The sequence below is a fragment of the Balearica regulorum genome, chromosome 3 (genome assembly GCF_011004875.1).
Source record: "Balearica regulorum gibbericeps isolate bBalReg1 chromosome 3, bBalReg1.pri, whole genome shotgun sequence".
Taxonomy (NCBI): Eukaryota; Metazoa; Chordata; class Aves; order Gruiformes; family Gruidae; genus Balearica; species Balearica regulorum.
The window spans coordinates 109071163-109092705 of record NC_046186.1 but is presented as its reverse complement, the minus strand read 5'-3'; the positions used below and the strand labels follow the sequence as shown (position 1 = coordinate 109092705).

Genomic DNA, 21543 nt, shown 5'->3' with positions numbered 1-21543 from the left:
TGGGTATTAGCCAGGGACTACTGTAACACCCGAGAGGAATTTCAGCTGAGCGTTGGTCAGAAAAAATTACATTGCTCTGGCCAGAAACAGTCATGGCAGGTCCCGGTGCCTGGCGTCACTCAACGTACTCCCAAAGAGTTGAGTGATACAGAAATTACCTAAATAAGCCGAAAGAGCCGGGAGGTTCTAGGAAGCAAATGCTGCTCTTGCCTGAATCTGGAGCAACTTAGTTGGATTGCAGGTAGTAAATCGCCTAATTAAGTAGACGCAATGACTTTTAAATGCCTGCTAGAAGTCAAAAGGAGCTGCGTGTATTTTTCCAGCGCTATTTCAGTTGTGTTTACCGAGTCAAGAGATGAAATGAGGCAGCATAAATTCCTGTAAATCATTGATTAGAAAGCATACATTTTTACTCTCTTTCAGTTGTTGCTCCCTAGCAAAACATTAAAGTAGAATAAATTTCAAGACTGAAATCTATTTAAACAAGAACCATTTTTTAAAATGCTTTAATTCTGGGTTGACGGGAACTTTGTCTCCAACACATACTGTAATTGTGAGTGCTTTTAACAAAATGGTCCCATTTTTGATGTCCGCTCAGGATTTTTGAATGAAGAGGACTAAAAGCCATATACTAAGCCAATTAAATACAGATCACATTTCTACTGGTACATCATATACAGTTTGCAAAGAAAGATGGATATTTTGGGCTTGGCACCCCTTCATTCACAGAAGCACAGTTATGGACCTAGGAGGCAGAGACGGCCGATGCGCAGCCGCATTGCAAAGCGGTGCAGAGGCGTTGGCGGATGATGTGTAGAGCCGGTAGTTAATGAAAGCATGGAAGAACCCGCTGATGGTGTTTGGGGAACATTCCTGTGTGTTTTTAATGCTGTGATACACGACCGAGTATGAATTCTGTACATCTGGGAGGATGTCAAATTCCAGGTGACGTTCGGATTGTTACTATTAAGCTATTACAAAGACTTTTGAAATAAACAGGAGAAAAAAAGATGTTGCCTGGGATGTGTATGGAAGTACTCTTCTTTTCTGAGCATGGGAAGCAGGAGGCGAGGCAGAAGCACCTCCTGGCTGAGAGATCCTCTCTGAAACGTGTGGCTTGGAGACCACGGAGCTGCGAGGGGAGATCCCACAACCCCCCCAGGTGCTGACGAAACTGTGTATGGTCAGGCAGAGCTGGGGAGGATAATAACTGGAGTGACATGCTTCTAATGTATTTGATGGTCATCTATTAAAGTTTGCAGCTGACTGATCCTTTGGTTTACAGTCAAATAGAGAGCAGATGGAAATCGTTTGCTCTGTAAACAGTTATAAGGAGCTCCCTATATATTCCCTCTCCCCAACTTCTACTCAAATCAATAGGGTCCATCTGTCCGAGGTATTAAGATAAATCCTGGAAATTTTGGTATTGACTAGAAAGGCACTTAAAAAAATCAATCACAGTGCAAACAGAGAAATGTCACTGCACCAAATGTGGAAGCTTGCTAATCTTGCTAGATAACATGGATGCAAAGTGCAAACCTTCCTGGTTTATAAACCCAGCCAAACCCCATATTGCTGCCCCCGTTTCCTTAGCTAAGTAAAGCAAGTCCCAGCAAGAGCTGGTGCTGAGCACCTGCTCTGGATGGTACCCACTGCTGCAGTGTCCCTGCCAGGCACGCAACCTGCGACGGCTGGTTTAACAGCCCCTGCTTCCCAAAAACGCACACGAATTATTTTCCCGGCAGAAAGGGTAAGGGCTGAAGAGTCGCAGCCACCAAAGGTTATGCTGGGCCGGGCAGCGAAGGGGAGAGGGAAGCTGCTGGCTCTTTAGCACTGATTCCACTGATGCTAGGTGTCCTCAAATATGCTGACGTTGGGAGTACCAATTCCTCCTGGGATTTATTCGGGGGTCTCCAATGCTTCAAAGAAGTTAAGATATTCAGAATATTTCAATTTCTTCAGAATTCCAACCATAAAGTTCTCCATCACAGAGTATGGAGGGAAAACCCTAGTTATCTGATCACATTTACAGAAAATACCTTTTTTATTTTATTTTTTTAAAATAACAATTACTCTTTCTACACCACTCCATTTTGATCTTACTGTTCTGATACCTTCCTGGTTTGCAAATATGTCCCTTCCTGGGGAACCACCAGCTACTTCAGCTCATTGCCTAATGGGGAAAAAAAAAAATAAAAAAAATTCTACTGAGCTTTGCTCTCCAAGAAGACAGCAAAGCAAATGAGGGAAAGAGAAAAGTCACCTGGACGGGCAGCACCATCAGCTCCCACAGCGGCTCCCAGATCTCTGAAGTGGCTTGTCCTGGCATAGGTGAAAGGCCACTGTGAGAGCATCCGTCCTTGGTGTGTATCAGGAGGCGGGAGAAGACAACCGGCTCCATGGAGCTGACTGCCCTTGTTTCTGCTGCTGGTGGAAAGCTCACCCACGCTCCCGTCGAGTGAGCCTGGGCTGGCGCGCTCAGACCCCGGGTGACCCCTCTAGGAGCGAACGCAGGGCTGCTGGTACCCAGTCAGGGCATGCACCTGCCTCCAGCCCCCCAAAACCTTTCCCAGAGGCGGGAGTGTAATAACAGCCCTTAATTCAACTTATTGCAGCGGGATCCAGCCCTCACATAAAGGCTGCACTTATATTTCTATTTCCATTATGCTACACTCCAAGGCATTCGCGTTTCAGGGATGTTGGGGCCGCCTCAAGCTCCCAAATGTGTCACTGGGATCTTATCGCATATGTGTACTGGTACCAGCTCAGCGTTCGGGCCGTCCGCTGGCGTGTCACCGCTGTGCCGCACTGGCTTCCCTCCTTTCCAGCATCCCCCGCAACGGGCACACGCGCATTTTTGTCACTCTCGTCCTGCTCCCAGCTCACTGAGACACGGCAGGAGACGTGGCCTTAATTTTGAGAGAAGCGAGCATGCGGGATAAAACCCTGCGCGAGGGCTGGTACGCACGTGATGAGGCAAGTACAGATGATTCGTTAGACCTTGTGCAGTGTGGTTTGGGGTTTAATGACATATTAAATTTTTCAGTGGTTCCAGCCACTGAGCTGCAAACGTCATTAGATTAAGATGACTGCTGTTGCATTTTCCTGGGTCTGAGTTTCCTTCTCCTTCTACCTCCGGTGGGCATCTGATCACACACCGAGAAACACGCTGTCATCTCCTTCGCGAGTCTATACCCTATCCGAAGAGTGCATTTTGTGCAACTATTACATTTATATAGGAAGATTACATAAAGGTTAAAATCTGGCTCACCCTAGTCATGTAACCAGTTATTTTGGTAGAAATGAGGCTATTCAAATGAGTGAGCCAAAGAAGGTTTCACCTGAAATACCCTTGAAATGTGCTGTAGGAGTCATTAAAGCCCTCACCATGCTCCCTGTTTGTCTCTTTGCTTTTATCCAGTTTAATTGGTCTTTTACCCCATTTGTTCTTCTGCCTGCTTCCAGGTCTCCCGTTTCCTTCCCACTGCTTTATTCTCCCAAATTAATTCAAAAGCGGTGTGTGAACTTGTGACCTGCTGAAATCGGTGACAAAACCTCCACGGCTGATCTGATCACCACACGGGCTCTAAAAATAAATCACGCTCTCGCATCTACACTAAACCTCCCTGTTCCCCTCCACTCCCCAAGCAATTCCTTCAAAAGATGAAATACCATCACTGGGGGTAATTAAAAACAGTTCGTATCCTGTTAGGATTACAGGTTTAAAAATCTGAGTGCCAGGGAAACAAGGCGCTTACAGTTTTCATAGGAAACTAACTCCCACAAGAAACATATAACTTAATTTTGCTGTCAGATGTTCCCACAGACTTCTCTTGAAAGTCAGCCAAAGCTGTACATATGTGCCTGAAATCAGGTTTGGTTGGGTTTTTTTTTTAAAAAAGTAAGATTTATATTTAGATCATCACCCTCCAGTCATTCAAAACGGTTCACGTAGGAAGTTTTTAATGCTGTGATGAAAGCCTTTATTTTGGAATATATTGACATTTGAGAGTCTGTAATCACAGCCATACCGCTGCATTGACTTGGAGGCTGCTGGTCCTCCTGCAGCCCAGGAGATCTTGCAAAGACATAAGGTCCGTTTCCAGGAGAGCCATCGTCTGCTGCGTCCCCAAATGGCCAGTGCACGTGTGAGAGAGACCCTATAAAAAAGACGTTAAGTGCCATCAAAATCGAGAAGAGCTGGCCGCAAGTCTCACCTCCCAAGTTACAAACCAAGCGAGACAGAACCTGAAGCAAGACATTTGCACACCCCGGGAGAGATGTGCTTGCAGGGAAATCTGATTTCCCATGCAATCTTCCACGTGAAAACTCCTGATTGCCTCTAACACAACACATCGTGTTGACACCAAGAGAGATTGCTTCCTGAGTGATTCAGCCCTGGAGCGATGGCAAATGCTTTGGGATACTTTCTCTTTTGGCATGTTTGTAGAAATAGGAGAGGCAGCCCCCGTCTTTCACCCTGATAGCTGCAGGTACTGCAGGTGGATGTGTGTCTTGCAAAGTTTTATGTCTATATGTCCATCACCACCTAAATGTCAATCAGTTGGCAAAATACCGCATGTATGGCTCACTTGGCCAAGGAAATTATTCTGACCTCTTTATGTTTCTGGTAAACTAAAGAAAGGAATAACAAAATACCCGGTGGAGTGGATCTAAGGCATCTGTAACTGACGTGCTTGGGTTTGCTTTGATAAGAGTAGCCATCTAACTGCATCTCTCTGCTTTCGGTAGGGTTTGCTCTCCTATCACGTATTACATCGAGGGGAGGCAGGTGCGCTAGAGGCACTGGGGTGCTGATCAACCGGTAACAGCGTGGCAGTCCCTCTGGCACACAAGTTCTGTGCTGTTCCTTGGATCTTCTGTCTGCTACCGGAGATAAACCCTCCTTCCTCACTGAGTCACGGACCGGTGGCCACCCCTGCCCCTTCCTGGGAAAACTGTATGGAACAAGTGACTCCTAGTCTCTGCTTTTTCAGTGGGAAATATAGGGGAATTTGATAGCAAGTGCCTTTCACATGAGGGATTTCCACTAACCTGTGGTGTCCAGGAAAAGAAAACTGTTTAGCTTAACACACTACAGCAGCTTCATGACGTGACAAAATAAATGATGAAATTAATGGAGGGACCAAACCGAGGAGGGCTCCTCTGGGGTAACGTGAAGGGGTCACTTTGCTCCATCCGTGTGCTTTGGGGTCTCCCCAGCTCACTCCCACCCTGACCAGGCAGAGTCTGAAGTTTTCTCCTGCACCCTCGGCCAGGGAGGTGTCTGTGCCAGGAGCTGCAACAGTCCGTGTCTTGGTACACCGACTGGATTGGCAATGCAAAATCAAACCAATTCATCTGCATTGTACAGGGAGAGAAACACTCGCTCCTGAAATCTCTGCAAATCAGGTAAAACCCATCAGCAATTACAAAGGACCAAGCCAATATTGGACAAGATTTTTCATCCCCATCTAATGATGTTGAATCTTTGCTCTTGGCTCTTTATGATTGCAAGTAAAAATCTTCATTTTTACCAATATTTATTTTTATCTTTCATCTTCTGAAATGTAGGTATAATTAAGCAACCTCTCATGAGCATCAGCTGTGCTATTACAGAAGAAATGAAATATTCCTATGTAGACCTAATAGATGATGGTAAATGTTAGCATATCCTTGAGATCTGCAAGATCATTTGCGCAGAAATTACCTTATATTAAAAATGGGTTATAGGCAGTTACGGGCTATATCCACAGCCCTTTAGAGAAAAAAATGAACCATCAAGAATAATTTTTTAGTGACTGTTTCCATCTGAAGCACAATCACCTTTTTTTTTCTAACTCCTCAGAGCATCATCAATAACAAGGAGCCCGTGGATGAATTAAATAGTCTGTCTTTGCTCCCTTCTGTCGCTGGGACTTCTACTGCCCGTGATTTCCAAGCGTCTCATGACCAGCCATAAGCTTATCCTCAAGCCTCTGAATGAGAAGCTTTCGGCACGGTACATGCAGAAACTCAGGCAGTGGAGATTCAAGGACTTGTTCGTCATAGCACGGGAGATCTGCGCAAGAATTAGGAGTTAGCAGCAGATCCTTCAGCCCCAGACCAGTATCTTAGGGAGCCCGTTTTTCTATGTGGGTTCTCCTTAAGACGATGAAGATGAGAGTCCCAACCTTACAGATCTTGAGCACCTTGGCTCCAAAAGAACCTGGGAGTATTCGGCTTTTTCTGACTCCCTTGTCAAACCTGCTGCCTTGTGCACACAAAGCTGGCGAAAGCGGACATCAGGCCACGGCACTGAAAGCTTGGGAGTATTGTTAAAGGCAAATGAAAGAGCCGAAAGCAGATGTTGCAATGTATAAAGCTGACGGGGACAAATCCTCCCATCACGCAGGTGTAAGAATGAGGAAGCAGGAGTCAGAAAGCAGCTCGGCTCCATGGGATTTTAACAAAACATCCGTTTATCAAAGTAGTCTAAAAAAAGCATAGCTCTAGGTTTTGAAACTTCCAGTGAAAAGACAGCTGCATCCCTCAGCAATTTTAAAAGTTATCCTAAGAATTACTTTATTTTTCCTTTGTACCTGAGTCAATGAGCAAAGTTTTTCGTCGGTTTTTTAATAATATCACCTCCCAACCTGAATGCATTTTGATCTACACTGCTTTGCTGTAAAAATACTACTTCAAAAGCGCACGTGAAAACAACCGTGAGGGATTGTTCTCTTTTTTTTTGGCTGGTTTCATCTACAAAACAGCAGAGACAACAGAGAAATCTGGGGCTGTGTGTAGATAGTGCTGGAAGTCCCTAGAAATATCATAACCACTTTCCAGCTCGAGAACATCAATTACTTTCCAAAGCAAGTGGAAAAATCACCAGTGCAAAATTCTGCCTCATGTCACGGGTGCTTTTGCTTGCTTTTCCGCAGCGATGCTGAAGATGGATGCAGCCAGCGAATACTGCCAGGGAGGGCTCACACGCAGTCCGTGCACCTCCACAGCGGAAAATTTGGCTTGACGCAGGCAGAGGGAAGAGCTACCAGGGCTGTGGGGTAACACACGCTCACTGCGCATTGCAGTGCGGCGTGGGGCCGGAGGCGTCGTGCACACGCCGGTGCAGCGCCTGATATTTAGACCCCCCTTCAGCCAAATGGGGGGAGACCAGGGTGCCCCTGGGGAGATTTGGGCTGGATCTGGGGGCTCTCCGGGGTCCCTTTCAGCAGCCCCTTCTCCCAGAGCTGCTCCTGCACGGACCCAGCAGAGAGGGACGGGAGCACCGTGAGGGTCTGGGCGCATCGGCGTTCTCCCCTTCCTGCCCCTCGTTTTGATCCGACCGTCAGGCCACCTCGGGACCCAAGCCCTGCGCAGGGGAGCAGGTGCCACCTTGGTGCCCAGGTCTCCCTTGGAAGCTGGCTCCCGATCACCTGCAGCGCCGCAGGGCTCTGAGCACGGCTCTCGGGACTGAGAAGCCCAAGCGCTTTGCAGACCAGCCGCAGCCCCGCTCAGCTCCATTGCCAGCCCCCGGGCAGCATCCAGAGCACCACCGGCATCCGTCCCGTTTGCAAGAAGAAGAAGATGGTTTGGCACTGGTGTCCGAAGAAGTGCTCCTGGATGCCCTTCAAGCAAATGAATACGTAACAACTCCAGCAGAGGAGACTTGGGAGCCATTTTTTAAAGAACATAATTTGATTAAAGGTTTTTAAAGAAATTGCCTTTGCTCGACAAGAGGCGAGGAGGGCTGGTGCATTGGCAGGACCTTGGTATTCAGAGTGACACTGCTGCATGCAGCAGCTCTTCGCCTGTCAGCCCTTTGGCTCAGCAGCAGGCACCGTCCCCACACCTCCCACTGCTGATGAAAATCTGGTGCCATGACATGGAGGGTCTCCATGACCTGCCGGGAGGTCAACAACCTCCACAAAGTAAATCATTCCAAGCCACTGCTGGTACCCACAGATGCCCAGGACCAGGGGGAAGGTTTCCCAGTGCTGGAGCCAATTTTGATACACCCTGGTATCACCCTATGTCAGGAGAGGATGTGTCCACTACATCATTCAGCAGTCATCTTTGCTCTAAAGGCTTTTAAAACTCCAGAAATTACAGCTGGGCATTATTAGCATTAGCCCTATACCCTCCAGCGTCTTTCTAGGACCCCATTAATATTTAATACGCTACAGCTCCGGGAGTCTGGGAGCTACCAGTCAACATCATCCTTCAGAGAGCTTGTCCCCACCTCGTGCAGTGCTTTCTCATGTGGGCAGGAATTGCGTTATGAAGAAAGCGGCTGCAAGGCGAATGCCGCGAATGTGAGGAGAGACTCTGAGTGTGCAATATTTGCCTCTTGAGCGGTGCGGTGTTTAATTCAAACCACCAAGGTTTTCTCCACTGCAGTTAAGCAGCACGGTCTGCGGAGCTGCCCCAGGGAGAGCGAAGTGACAGGTCCCCACGTGGATTTTCTTCCCCTGCTGCTCAACAAATTCAGTCCTTCACATCTTAATATATTATTGATGGGCACTTCTATCTGGAGAGTGCATGGAGCTGCAAGCAACTAAAAATACAGGTTAGAACAACTGCTGCTCGCCCCAGAGAGGGGTTGACTATGGGGACAAGTCTGACACCCACCCAAGTGGTTTTACTTAGAGGTGCTGTCACCCCCAGCAGTGACTGGTCCTGCTTCAGGGGGGAGCAAAGAGCTTGTCTCCTTTCAGGACATCAGCAAGGATGCCTGTTCGGATTCATACGCTTTTCCGCTATGAACTGGATAAAGACCACTATCTTCCTAAACAGGTTTTCCAGCAATCATTTTTGGCTGCTCAGTCCATTTTAAAAAGGGAATTGCTGACTTTCGGGGTACACCGAAGCTGATGTTTCTGGATGGTCCCCCTGAAACCACTACAGAGTCGGGTTTACCCCAGCTGAGCTCACACTCTGCCATGGGGACTCATCCTTACTCTCACAGCTTGTCCGCGCCCGTGTACGTTCTTAACATGGCCTGACAGGAGGGCGCAGAATGGTGGGGAAAAAAGATTATTTTCAGAAAGCTGTCCCTAGAAACATGAATTTAATACATTTTTATTTATATATTAATTTTTATATATTTAAAATATATATATTAATTTTTCCAAATGTTTCCTAACTCTTGGTCAAGAGTGTCAACATAAGCTAAATAGGAGGCATTTATACTAAGCTTACATAAGCACCTGACGTACTGCCATGGTTATATTACTATTACATCTTAACAGGTGATTATAAGTGATTTTAACAGGCCACACAAATTTCCTAAAATACCACAGTTTTCCTGCTGACTTTCCTTTCTAACCCACCCACTGAGGGAATGCAAAGGCACCTCAGGAACGGGCTAATCTCTGTGTATCAACACAGCCTTCAGGTTGCTTATTCCAAATATTATCTCAAGCCTAAATTTTTCCCGATTGCATTTCTAGAAAGGTGAATTTTTCAACAGGCACAACACAACGTGATTGTATTAAGCCTTCTGCCATCCAAGTCCCGAGGTGTTCTGTCTGCACGTGTTCAGGAGCATCGATCTTGGCAGCCACTTTCCTCATTAGCTGGAATTGAAAGACTTTGCTAGTGTAACCTTTTTTTTTTTTTTAAAGCAGAAATTGGACTATTTCCGAGCGCAAACAGCCTTTGTTTCTGCTTGGTTGGCCTTTTTAGAGCAGCTTGTGAAGGGCATCCAAAAGCCACAGCCTGTCCCTCTCCCACCTCCCCACGGAGGATTCGCCCCCTGCTCAGCCATGGTACGCGCTTCCCCCACCACCGACCTCCGTTCCTGACCACCATCTACGCCATCGCGGCACAGGGGAAGGGAAGAGAGACAGGTAACGATGAGATGGACAAGACAGGCGATAGCCACGAAGTCAAGGAGAAAGAGAGATGAGAACACAGTGGATATAAAGGGGTCTGCTATACAGCAGCTCTCCTGGTGCCTAATTAAAGACTGAGGTCTAATTGAGATGCTTTCAGTGGTGGTCTCTGCGCTGAGCACCCACTGGTCACCCGCAGCAAGAGCCTGGGCAGGGGTGCTGCAGCCCCACACTTTGGGTTTAGGAAGCCTCAAAGGCTTCAGGGCTTGTGCTTTCAGTACACGAGGAAGTGAGAATTAAACCATCACACAGGCACGCGGTGACCTTGTCCTGCCCTAGTCATATCGATGCAAGTTTTGTCACTAACTCCCATAACAGCAAAATCAAGCAGACTGTGGTATATGAAGCGAAACCCCTGTGGTTCTCCATTTGTAGCATCCCGCTTTAAGCACATGCTCCTCTCGGATAAGCTCATCCTCTCCTCCCTGTTTCTCTATCCAGTTCCTAACAAAAGAGGAATTTAGGTGGTGCATTTGCACACATACTTGATGCAGTGCAAAGCAGCCCGCTGCGTTCGGGGATACACTTAACCGCAGGCGAAGCGGAGAAAAGCGTCCTTTGCTTCAGCAACCAAAAGTATCAAGTACCATCTCTAAGCTGGGCAAGGCGCTTCACCCCAACAGCCAAGGCAAGGTTTCCCAAAACCACCCTGACTGATGGTTATGGTTGGTTACTTTTCCCTGTCAAATGCATTAATGGTCATCTGTTCCCTATAGACTAGATGTTTTGCAATCCATTTTGGAGACTAAATTTCCCCATTGGGATAAAGATCACACTTAGGCAGACCTCCTAACAGGAGATTGCCATCTTTTAGGAGAGATGGAGGATAACAAACTGCGAAGAGAGCCAACCGAACTGACAAACTGAAGCCCTGAAGCCCAGTAAATATCTTTTACAACTCTTTTAAAAGATTAGCAGCAATCTCCTGCACTAACAAGCACGTTTCACTCCGCAGTCAAAGCCACAAGCAGCTGATTTCTATTTATAACATCTCAGCAGAGCGAGCCCCAGCTGTTTGCTGTCGGCCATCCTGCAGTTGTGCAGGTGAACAGCTGTGCTAGAGCCGAGCTCCCCTTTGCAGAGGACAAAAGCTATTTTTAGCACTCTCCCGCTATTTTTGCAGTGCTCCAGGACCCGATCAGCAGCTGAGTGACTGGAAGCAGGGATCGCTGTTATCCTGGATTTAGTGGTAGGGAGATGGATGTTCAGAGGTAAGAAAATACACCTTTCCGGGAGCATCCAGGGCTGGTTTGAAGGGGTGTGAGGAGGTGCCGGCTGTGCTGAGCCTGGGGACCTGAGCTGGACTGGCAGCTCCAACCTCGCTTTGCTCCAGGCAGCTGAGCCCCAGCACAGCAACCCTGTGCCAGCAGATGAAGCCAAGCTGGAAAGCTGTGAAACTGGTCAGCAGAAAACATGGCCAGCATTGGCAAACCCCTTGGCCAGCGAGCTTGCTGCGACAGAGTCTCCTGGGCACGGAGGGAAGAGCAGAGCCTGGGCAGAAGAAAACCATGCCCACCGTCCTCCACCGGCGATGCAGCTCATCGCGGGCGGTAGTTGGAGGAAAACTTCCTCCTGCAAGCCTGGGGAAACAAATGCAAAAGGCGGGGGTTCTTTGCATCGTGCAGGGCGCACAGCTGGCCTGTCCCACTTGCGTGACACATCTAGCTGAAGGACCGCAGCCCTAGGACACAAGGGGTTATTCATTTCCACATAACCAAGCATTCAGTTACGTGACTGGTACAACATGCCACTTCCCCTGACTCTGGGAAGAGGCATCATCCGTCCGTTTGTCAGAGCCACCGCTGTGGTGTTCACTTCTGGCTTACAGCTCCAAAGCAGTGGAATTTGTTATATTCCAATAGGAGATCAATACGTAATTTAATTAATATAGATGGTTTCAGGTACTCTGTGCCGGCGTTGCTGCTGTCAGGAGCTGCTGAGAGACCTGCTCTCTGTGCACGTCTGCTTGTGAGCGCTGTACCAGGAGCTCCCTCCTGCTCTCTGCTTCGTTTGATCGTATTGCTGCATTTACAGTAAATTACAATGAGGGTTTTGTTAAGAAGTCAAGAGACCCATGGCTGTGCATGCTTCATATGTTCACTTAATTACTGCTTTCCTTCTTTTTTCTTTTCAATTAACCAAGAAGGTCTTATCTAATGGACTGAGCAAGAACGAGACAAGAGCAAACAGCGGCTCCCGTTAAGGGTCTTCCAAACCACAGCAGGAGCTAGGAGTAACTCCCCTGTGCTCACAGCAGTTCACCATTGTGGGATGATGACTTTGAACACTGAAATTAAGCTACTTCCACACACACCCCAGAGCACCCCATTTTGTTTGCACACGTGGTACAGGCTGAAGCTTCAGAGCTTCCCTGATGCAGACATGTGGTGGTCTCCCATACCTACAAGCCCCCCCGATCACACCTGAACCAAAAGACATGCCCAGGTCTCTGTTGGGCTGAAGGTCAGCTCTGTGCCAAGTCAATGGCAGGCTGACTCCAAGGACAGTAGTACACGCTGCCTTCGAGCTCTGAATTTAAAGAATAAAACCAAGAGACCCTGCTGTTCCCTAAAGCAGCAGCTGCACCAGTTGCTCCTGGTTCCCTTCGGTTTGCTCCATCCCCGTGATGCGCGGAGTGCCCACAGTCGCTACCGCAGCCCACCCTCCCCACCAGCAGGCCAGCTGCAGGCAGCCCGGCGGCCGCTACGCCGTATATTGGTGGCCAAAATCCTCCCCGGATGGAGACTGGCTGGGTGCTGCGGCCACAGCTCCCGGGGCGGGCGCAGCAGCTCTGGGGTTCATACCAGGCACCCCCTCGCATGCCACCTTGTCCTCCTGGGGGATCCAAAGAGCACGTTTTTTTAGGTATTATTTGCAAATGTCAGATTACTGGTCAGTGTGCTCCCAAAAAAACCCTCTTGTTCACATAAAACATCTTCAAGCAGCCTGACGCCTTACTTGATTTCCTTTGACAGGGGCAACAGGAAAAAAAAGATCCTAAGAAGTGCATTCCTCAGGAGGTGCAGCAGTCTTCCATGGTTTTATTTGCTCGCATGTGCACAGAATAAACAAGCATCTAGTCATTGAGCGAAGCCCGTTCTCACTGCGTGGCTGGAATCCCTTAAAAATCAGTAAAACTAAACTTTGCAATACTACTGGATAAGATGTTTATCAGCTTCCAAGGTTTTCCTGTAAGAAAATTACGCTTTTATCTAGAGACAAACTGCACTCCAGAGAGAGAGATTAAACGCCCGAGAACTACTGAGAGCACAATAGCATTAGCATGGATCCATGGGCCAGATCAACAGCCAGTCTAATCTCAGGGAAAAAACCCATTTACTTCATGCAGCTCCTCTGATTTGCACCGGATGAGCACATCTCTTACAAGAGAGATTACAGAGAGCTAATCCTGTGCCTCTCTACAGCAGAAAGATAAACAGCACTGGGGTTTTCTCATAACCGGCATTGCACCGTAATATATCATGCTTGAAATCCAGCCCCTGTAGCACAGAACGAGGAGCTTCTGTGAGATTTCCCTTTGACAAATTAATTTCCTTCCTGGGGAAAAAAAAAACCAAAAAAGCCATTAAAATACTACTAGAGGTGAAAATGTACACCAGATGACTAGGAATGAGACTCAGGTCTGCTCGAGGCAGTTCAGCTCTGCTCTAGCTGCTGCTTTGCTGAACTGCGAGCGGGCTTTGCTGTACCGGGGCAGGCAGGTCCAAGCCGGGTCCTGCAGGAGCTGCAGAGCACTGTCTGCCCAGCGCCTACAGCAGCCGCAGCGTTTTGGGGAGGCCCCACTTTTCCCTCAGAAGACCGAGTATCTTAAACAAGCTACCCAGCCACACAAGTGTTTTATAATGCCGGTGGTCCGCAGCCTGCCTAATAAACGTTACTCATTTTCTGGGGAAACCTCAAACAGCTGTGGTTTTGTCTCAGATGACCACATTTAAATTAAAGGTAAGAACTAGAACAAAATGTCGGCAGGCAAAGGACCACCGAAATAGCATCTTCAAGAGCTTTTGCAGAGAAAAGAGAACCCACACTGGGAACCGGGGCTCTGACAGTGACTAGGGTGCCCCCGAACTGGACCGAAAGAGGCAACACCATGGAGTCAGCACTACCGGAGTTACACCTGGGTGGTTGCTCCCAGCTGCTGCAGCCACTCTTGCAGGCTCGAGCTTTCATGCAAGACCACAAAAGTGCAGAACTGCCTGACAGCCAAGCCCTGCTACCCGATTTGTTCCAGTTGTTTGGTTTTGCAGGGCTCAGGCTGCCATCACAGCAACCAACATAAAATTAAGCAACTGTGCTGGCATCTCCCATGCTTACTGCATGGAGAGAGGTGGAACTAGGTGCTTTGGTTCCTGGTTGGAGGTAATGAGATGCCTACTGTAACCCCCCTCCCAAGCCCTCCCTCCCCATCACTGATGTGTGCAACATCTGGCATCCTGGGACACCGGCATCCCCCGTGGCAAAGCTGCAAAGCCACCGAGGTTGGGACTTGCATGAAAATATTACTTTCAGCAAGTTCACGCACAGCTGGCAGGTTAGGAAGCTGGTTTGGTTTTGTTTTTAAACTCAGAGGGCTGCTTGAGTTTCAGTGTGGACGTACATCCACAGAAAAGAGGGAGCATCTCGCACAGCTCACGTGCACCTCCTGGTGTTCCCACACCTAGATCACTAGCCTTTTGCACTTGAATACACATCCTTTTGTACAGTACACAGGCACAAAGTAGGCAGCCTTTTTGTTTCTTTTAAGGTCATTGATCGCTATTAATGTGTGAGTGAATTGTTACACTGCATCCCAGCGTCCCTGAATTGAATGACAAATGCCACGGCCGAATGAAGATGCGAGAGATGACCTACTGCAAGCAGAAAGAGAGTGTGAGCTTGAAGAATCTATTACTGCCCAAGGTGAGAAGACGAGCGATCAGTGGTTATAGAAACCAAAACTCCTTTGCTGCCTTCCCAGGTCACGGTGAAAAAAAGACTTTGTACAGCCAGAGCATCTGCACTAAAATCAGTACCAGAATGATCTTGCTGGTAATTTGGGGGGTGAACATTGATACCAAGCTTGATTTTTATTTTTACCTTTTCCATTATCACATCAAAGTCTAAGGAAACTACTTGCCATTACATGAGGACCTTGAAAACTAAGGAAGGGACATTTAAGTCACCGACAACCTATGGCAGAAGGACATGAGGAAGAGTTACTGAAAACATCCAGGGAGAAGAGAATTGTTTCTAAAGGGCATTTCCAAAGTTCACCTAAGGCTTGCACTATGGTAACACACCTTGTCAGTTCTTGGAAGACTCGGGACCACTTTGTGACCACGGCTACATTTTTGATCCCTTGGAGAGAGTTTCTTACTGAAACCACAGGCCCTGGGGAGGAGGTACGGCACGCGGCCAGGTTTGCTGGACTCGCTCTAGCTCCCTGCAGCAAGTCCCCAGGCAGCTCTGGATGGGGTTGAGTGGGTGCAGAGAGGTTTACTGACTTGGACTTTCTGCTGGCAGAGGCATCATAGTGGTGTGGGAACAGCCACGCAAGGGGAACCAGCGGGCACGCTGAAAAGACCAAAAATCTCTGGTCTGAAGCCCACGGCGGTGGGTATTCTCCTGAAATTTTATACCATTTCTACGCTCAAACAGAAAGATGCAGGACAAGAGAAGACAAGACATTATTTCAAAATCTCAATATGAAAATCCCCACCCCTCAGAGTGTAACCCAGCCACGTAGAGCAGTCACAGATGCTCATTAGGAGTGCTGCCCAGATTCCTGCCTCCCCCACCGCACGGTCCAGGGGTGGATTGGAGATCAGACCAGACTGCCAGCGTGATCTGCTGCAGCCCTCCCTGCTCAGGCTGAAGGGCTGCCGTTTGCCATGGCAGTCAGGCCCACTGCCAGCGCCCACAGTGACCCAGATAAGAACAGTTGTCTCCTTTGGGGGGGGCGGGAAGAGCAAATTGAAGCTGCTCCCCATGCGAGCGCGTTGCCCTGAACAAGCAATGACTTTGCAGTATGCAGCAGGACTAGGTGGATCAGCAGGACAACTGTTCTCTTAAGCACTGGCTATTTAATCTCAGCTTTTGCCTCAGCTCACGTTGTTCAGCACAGCTGTTTTCAGCTTTCCAACCATCCCTACAAGAACAGAACAATTACATCCTTATGGAAACTGTCACGAGCATGCAGCAGCTCAACCCAGGTGCCAAGGCACCTTTTTCCACAAGAGCGAAAAAGCAAATACATTTTCCCACCTCTAGAAAAGTACCACTCGCTCCAGATGCTGGAGCAAACACAACCTGCCATCTACTTTTACGGCTTTAGGTACAGCCAGTGCTGCTGGTCAGGGTGGCAGCGGACACGGTGTCAGGAGGGTAAGTCCTGGCTGCTACTGAGAACAATTAGAAATTGTCACTTCCCTCTTCAACAGCAGAGGTTGCTACCTCTCACCTGGACTGGCAAAGCAGCACCTCCCTTTAATGTCTCTACCAGCCCTGCCAAACCAACCTGGATTGGCTTTTAAGAAGGAGGCGCCTTTTTGTTCTGTTTTTTTGGGGTTTTTTTTAAACTTTAAGCCTTGGTCATAACCAGACCTAGATTTAGGAGAGAATACACACACAGGGATTTATCTACCCCTGTCCCACTCCATGCAAAGGATAAAGAGCATTGCTGACAGCTACAGGAGACACACGCACACACAATGTGGCAACGCGAGGAGCTCCCCTAGGTACAGGAACAGCCCAGATACCCGGCAGGAATAGGGAACGGAAAGGCAACAGGCTGGGAAAGGTGGCTGCAGGGCTGGGAGAGGAACAACAACATCGGAGATACAACTGCAAACAAGGCTTTTTCAGCAACAGGCAGCATCAAGAGGCGAGTTGTACCTGCAAGGGTTGCAGCCATCCCACAGAGATGACAGCACCTCTCCCACTGCCTTTTAAGGCTTCAGGCTCCTATGGCCACTTGTTTTCCATGTTCCCAGGTAAGCAAGATGAAAAGCATTCAATGCATGACTTTACACTACTTTGGATGCAGAGCAGCAACTGCTCTCTCCTGATTTTTCAAATAAATCTGTCAGACTGCAGAATAGTAAGGCCAATTGTCACACTGTTTTGCAGCCACAGGAATTTCTCAGCCTATGTATCAGTCGTATATTAGAAAGCTCATTAAATGCCATGAAAACCAGTTTAAACTGTCATCCTAATCTTGCATCAAATGAGATCAAACTGCTCACACAATCCCAGACCTCAGCTGAACTGCAAAGGTACTATCTCCTCCAACTTGAAAGTCTCCTCAAGCCAGCTCCAGTGCATCTGCCAGTGGGCCAGGACTCATCACAGTCAAAGAATCTGATTGCAGAACTACCTCAGCTCCAGGGGAGGAACACAACACAGAGCCACTTCTCAACTGCATTATTATTAGAGACAAAGGTGCACAGCTGCAAGCAGGACTAGGCAGAGCCGAGTCCCAGAGCTGGCCAGCTGCCTTCACTGGATTTCTGAGCTTGATCCCCAAGTCCTCCAACCCTAACTGAAGCTGGCTGCCCACCAAGCACCTCACCTGCTTTTGACCACAACCCAAGAGGCAAACCCAGCATTTTCTCATCAGGCTGGCTACCAGGGGCTCCTGCACACAGATAGGTTGAACTCCTGATCACCAAGAGATGGGCAGTAAAATGATCAAAGGAAAAGAATTCCTTTAGTGTTTGATCACATCCACTTTTTTCTTCTTTCACCCAATGCAGTTTTCTTCATAAAGAGCCTTCTAGATGAACAGGAATGGCACAGACTAAGGCGGCTACACCTGCAGTAAGCAGTCAGTGCCAAGCTTTCTCAAGTGAATGAGCAAAGAGGAACTTGCATCTTTATTCAAGGCTGACAGTAAGTAGCCTCACCGCTCTTCAATAGCTATGGTATTTTGTTCTGCTTTGATAATCATTTCAACCTTGACACAGCTCTGTAATAACCAGACAAGTTCTGGAATTGCTCCCGTCTCATAGGTACATTTCTGAACAAAAAGCTAAATTGGAACTAGCAAAAATAGCCATCCTCCTGCTCACATGAAATCACGCTACCTGTAACCCAGTTTGCAAGCAGCACTGACATATGGAGACTAAACTCTGCCTGATCTTCTCTCGCCTATATCCGGCAGCAGCAGCACACTCGGGGTGGGGGGAAGCGTAGTGTAGAAAATAGTTGGAGAGAGGAGTCTTAAAATCCTCTTAACTTGCACCTTTCTTCCTCGTGAGTGTTGAAGGACATGAGAAAAACTGAATCCTTCTGTTACAGATGTGTAACTCCCTTTCTGAAGCACAGAGGAGAAGGTGCTGCCCAGCAGTGGTGCAGTAATGGTGTTACTCCATCACTCCTGAGTAACACACACAAGTATTGCTTTCGCCCTCACGGATGGGCAAGTCTGGTTACGCAGGAGCAGCTCTACCAGCCTCCAACTGCATAGAAAAAATAAAAGCAGCCTTCCCTCAGCATACTGCAGATCTGCTGTACTGATGCACCACATCCAGAGTGGAAAGAGTGGACACTTACAGAATAAAAAAAACCCAAGATGCACTGACTGAAACCAGGAATCAGGTTCAAAGTAAAGAAATGGTCCCTCTTGCAGGTAGCAGCTCAGTGAGGAACTCCTTGGCTAAGAGTGCTGTAGACACTGGAAGTTCACACAAGGTCAAGCGGGAAACAAAGAACTTCCTGGAAGAGAAAACCACCCACAGTGTTATGTCTGTTCCCAGGGTCAGGGACAGGAGACCAAGCAAGGGGCATCTTTGATCAGACCACAGATACAGCCTCTTCCTACGCATGCTGAGCTAAGTACCAGCCATTCCAGTCCCTTACAAGAACCGCCTGTTTCTAGCAACAGTTAAAGCAGTTTGATCCAATACAAATTGTGTGTCACTGCAGTATTTGATGCTCTCAATTGCTTGTCATTGTGTATTTTATGTATAATTCTGTGGTTTTGGATAGCTTGTGCTTGAACCAATTGAATTTGCAAAACCAGCTATATTTTTCATTACTTTATGTAACAGATTCTTCCATTCACACGCTTTTCAGACACAGCTACTGAATACACATCTTGACTTTGTAAATGCAAGTCTATTTTTGTCTTTAATAAGTAGAATGCGTTCTAATTTAAAGACCAAAAAGATATTACGCAGAACCCAAACCTTTCACACCAGCCTTTATTTTCTTTTGTTGAGAAGTATATCTAGTATGTCCGAGTTCTAGTCTAACTACAAAAAGCAAGTTGAACACCACACCTTTTGTATATAACTATTGTTGGAATGCTTAAATGCAGACCACTGCAACATACTAATCCCTGACGCAGAGCTATAGCACACTTTAACAGCAGCATTGCTGTCCCCAGCACACACCCACTGATGCAATCCCTGAACACAGCAAGAGTTTGCATGGCATCTTCAGTATGATTTTGTTCCTATGATCTCAGGGGATAAACACTTTTTCCCCCATTAATCTTTCAACACTGACAATTTTAAATATAGGTAAAGTGTTCTTGAGCTACAATTTAAAATGTTAAATTTCAAGGAGAATATAAACTTGCATCTGCATGCTTTCAAACTGTCTCAGTGGAAGAAGTACATTAGATAAAAATCAACGCATTCTTTCTTCATAGACCTCACAAATCATGACCCACTCAGAAGTCCCAGTTAAACTGTAACTTCACCCCAGCCTCTGCTTACATTACAAAACAACCAAAATGTGCAAGAGTTATCACCACTCAGGCATGAAGAGCAGTCCTGTAGTATATGTGACTCAAGCATTACCATCCACATAGCAAACCAAAAAAATCCTGCCCTGTCCCCCAAGCTCCACGCAGGTACACATGCAAAAATTTTATTTTATGACCAATCACTTAAATTAGATGCTTTTTTTCTAATGGAGCACTAATATAGCATTATTAAAAAACTTTGCTAAATTCATGTAATTGCATCATATAAAAAAGAATCAGGTTCTAGGACAAAGATTTTGTATATGCACTGTTGCTTTTCAAGGGTGTGGTAGTTGTATGCCATTTCAGTTGTTATACTTTCTAGCACACTTTTCTGGCAAAATACTACACGTTTTGTTTGGACAGTCAATAATTCTCTCAATACTGAAAAAGCATTTTATTGAAAACTTCTAGAAGGACACAATGAACACAACTAAAGCAGGAATCTGGCACAGAATGTGCTCAGAATTTTTTCAAAATAATTACAATCCAAGAAAAAAATGCCTACATAAATCAGTACAAGTATCATAAAGTATAAAAGCTATGAGACAACAAAATGATAGTTCTTGCAATGTAAAACATGCTTCAAGAGCTGTATCTTGTTCTCACATCTTTCATGATGTAACTTTTGTTCGGGAAATGATTTCATTCACAAAACTGTTGTTCTTTGCCAACACATCATTCCTCAGCTGTTTCAGCTTGATTTTGATGTCATCTTCTGACATATCTGTCAGGGGCAATGCTTTCACTTGACAAAGAAAATCCTGAATTATCTTTTCACCTTCCTGAAATGGAGGGAGAAGGAAAAGAAAACAGAAAGGATGTTTAGACTGCGAGCAGGATTTTTCCAAATTCCCCAAAGATACAAAGTATTATTCATCACCAGAAACTTTTTGCAGGCAAAATCCAGAGTTATTTTTGCAGTTGCTATCACATTCTCAACACCAGAACAATCCAGTTATGCTAGTATCAAGAGTTCTTTCCCCTTTCAATCCATGAGCAAAAACAGTAAGCAGAAATACAGTATTTAACATTGAGAGCTCCTATGTGTTCCACATTAATTCCAGTATGCAACCATGTGAGGCGAGGATTTCTAGCAATAATAGCATCAGAGTGGCAATATTTCCCAAACTAGTTAATTTTTGGAGGAACTGTACATCAAAACCAACATTTCAATATGCAAGTGGAAAGAACAAATTGTAACCAAGCAACTGGAGAGTGGCCGTCACCAAGGAGAACAGATGATAATTAAGCTTTATGCATATGCTTTTACACAAACAGGCAAAGTGGAACTTCTAAACAATCTGAATTGAACAGCAAGAACAAGCATTTCAACGAACAGTATTCAGGATCCCTGTATCGGAAACAATTTTCTGTATTTTCCCAGAATACAGAACTCTGTCTAGTTTGTTTGCATTTTAGAACACTAATACAAAGCTTTTTTTAGTTTTATCATTCAGGACTAATGCAGTGTGCTTTCCAAAAAAACTTGGAAATGCAATAGCACGCTTTTCCCTCTAAACATGAGGTTAACAAAGGCAGACAAATTGTTTGGACAAGACTAATCTAAAGCTATACCATTCTATTGCCTAAAGAGTTTATGAAATATTATGTATTACTGAAATATCCAAGAATAAAACATGACACTGTATTTGTCAGAAGTGTTTTGTCACATCAATTTCATTTACACCAACTTAAGACCACACACCCAGATCCAACTAATCCGAAAAATACTTCGCCATGATACCCAGCAAGCTGGCAAAGGAAAGGTAATAGTGCAGCAACTGGGGCAGTCGGAGGGGGAACCTCCTGGCACTACAAAGTAGGTCAAAGCAGAGATCATTCATCCACAATATCAGATCCCCTTACTGAGCCAGGAATAAATGCAGTAGATCTCTGAAACTGAAAATAAGG

At 46.6% G+C, this 21543-nt stretch overlaps 1 protein-coding gene across 1 annotated transcript in view; it reads right to left on the bottom strand.

Moving 5' to 3' along the window:
* Positions 1–19067: 19067 nt before the first annotated feature.
* The window catches only part of MSH2 (mutS homolog 2), a 55350-nt gene continuing 52874 nt past the window's right edge, over positions 19068–21543 (bottom strand). Inside the window, exon 16 of the mRNA XM_075749432.1 lies at positions 19068–20414. Coding sequence (XP_075605547.1) covers positions 20244–20414 — 171 coding nt within the window. The 3' untranslated portion in view covers positions 19068–20243. The remainder of the gene's footprint in view (positions 20415–21543) is intronic.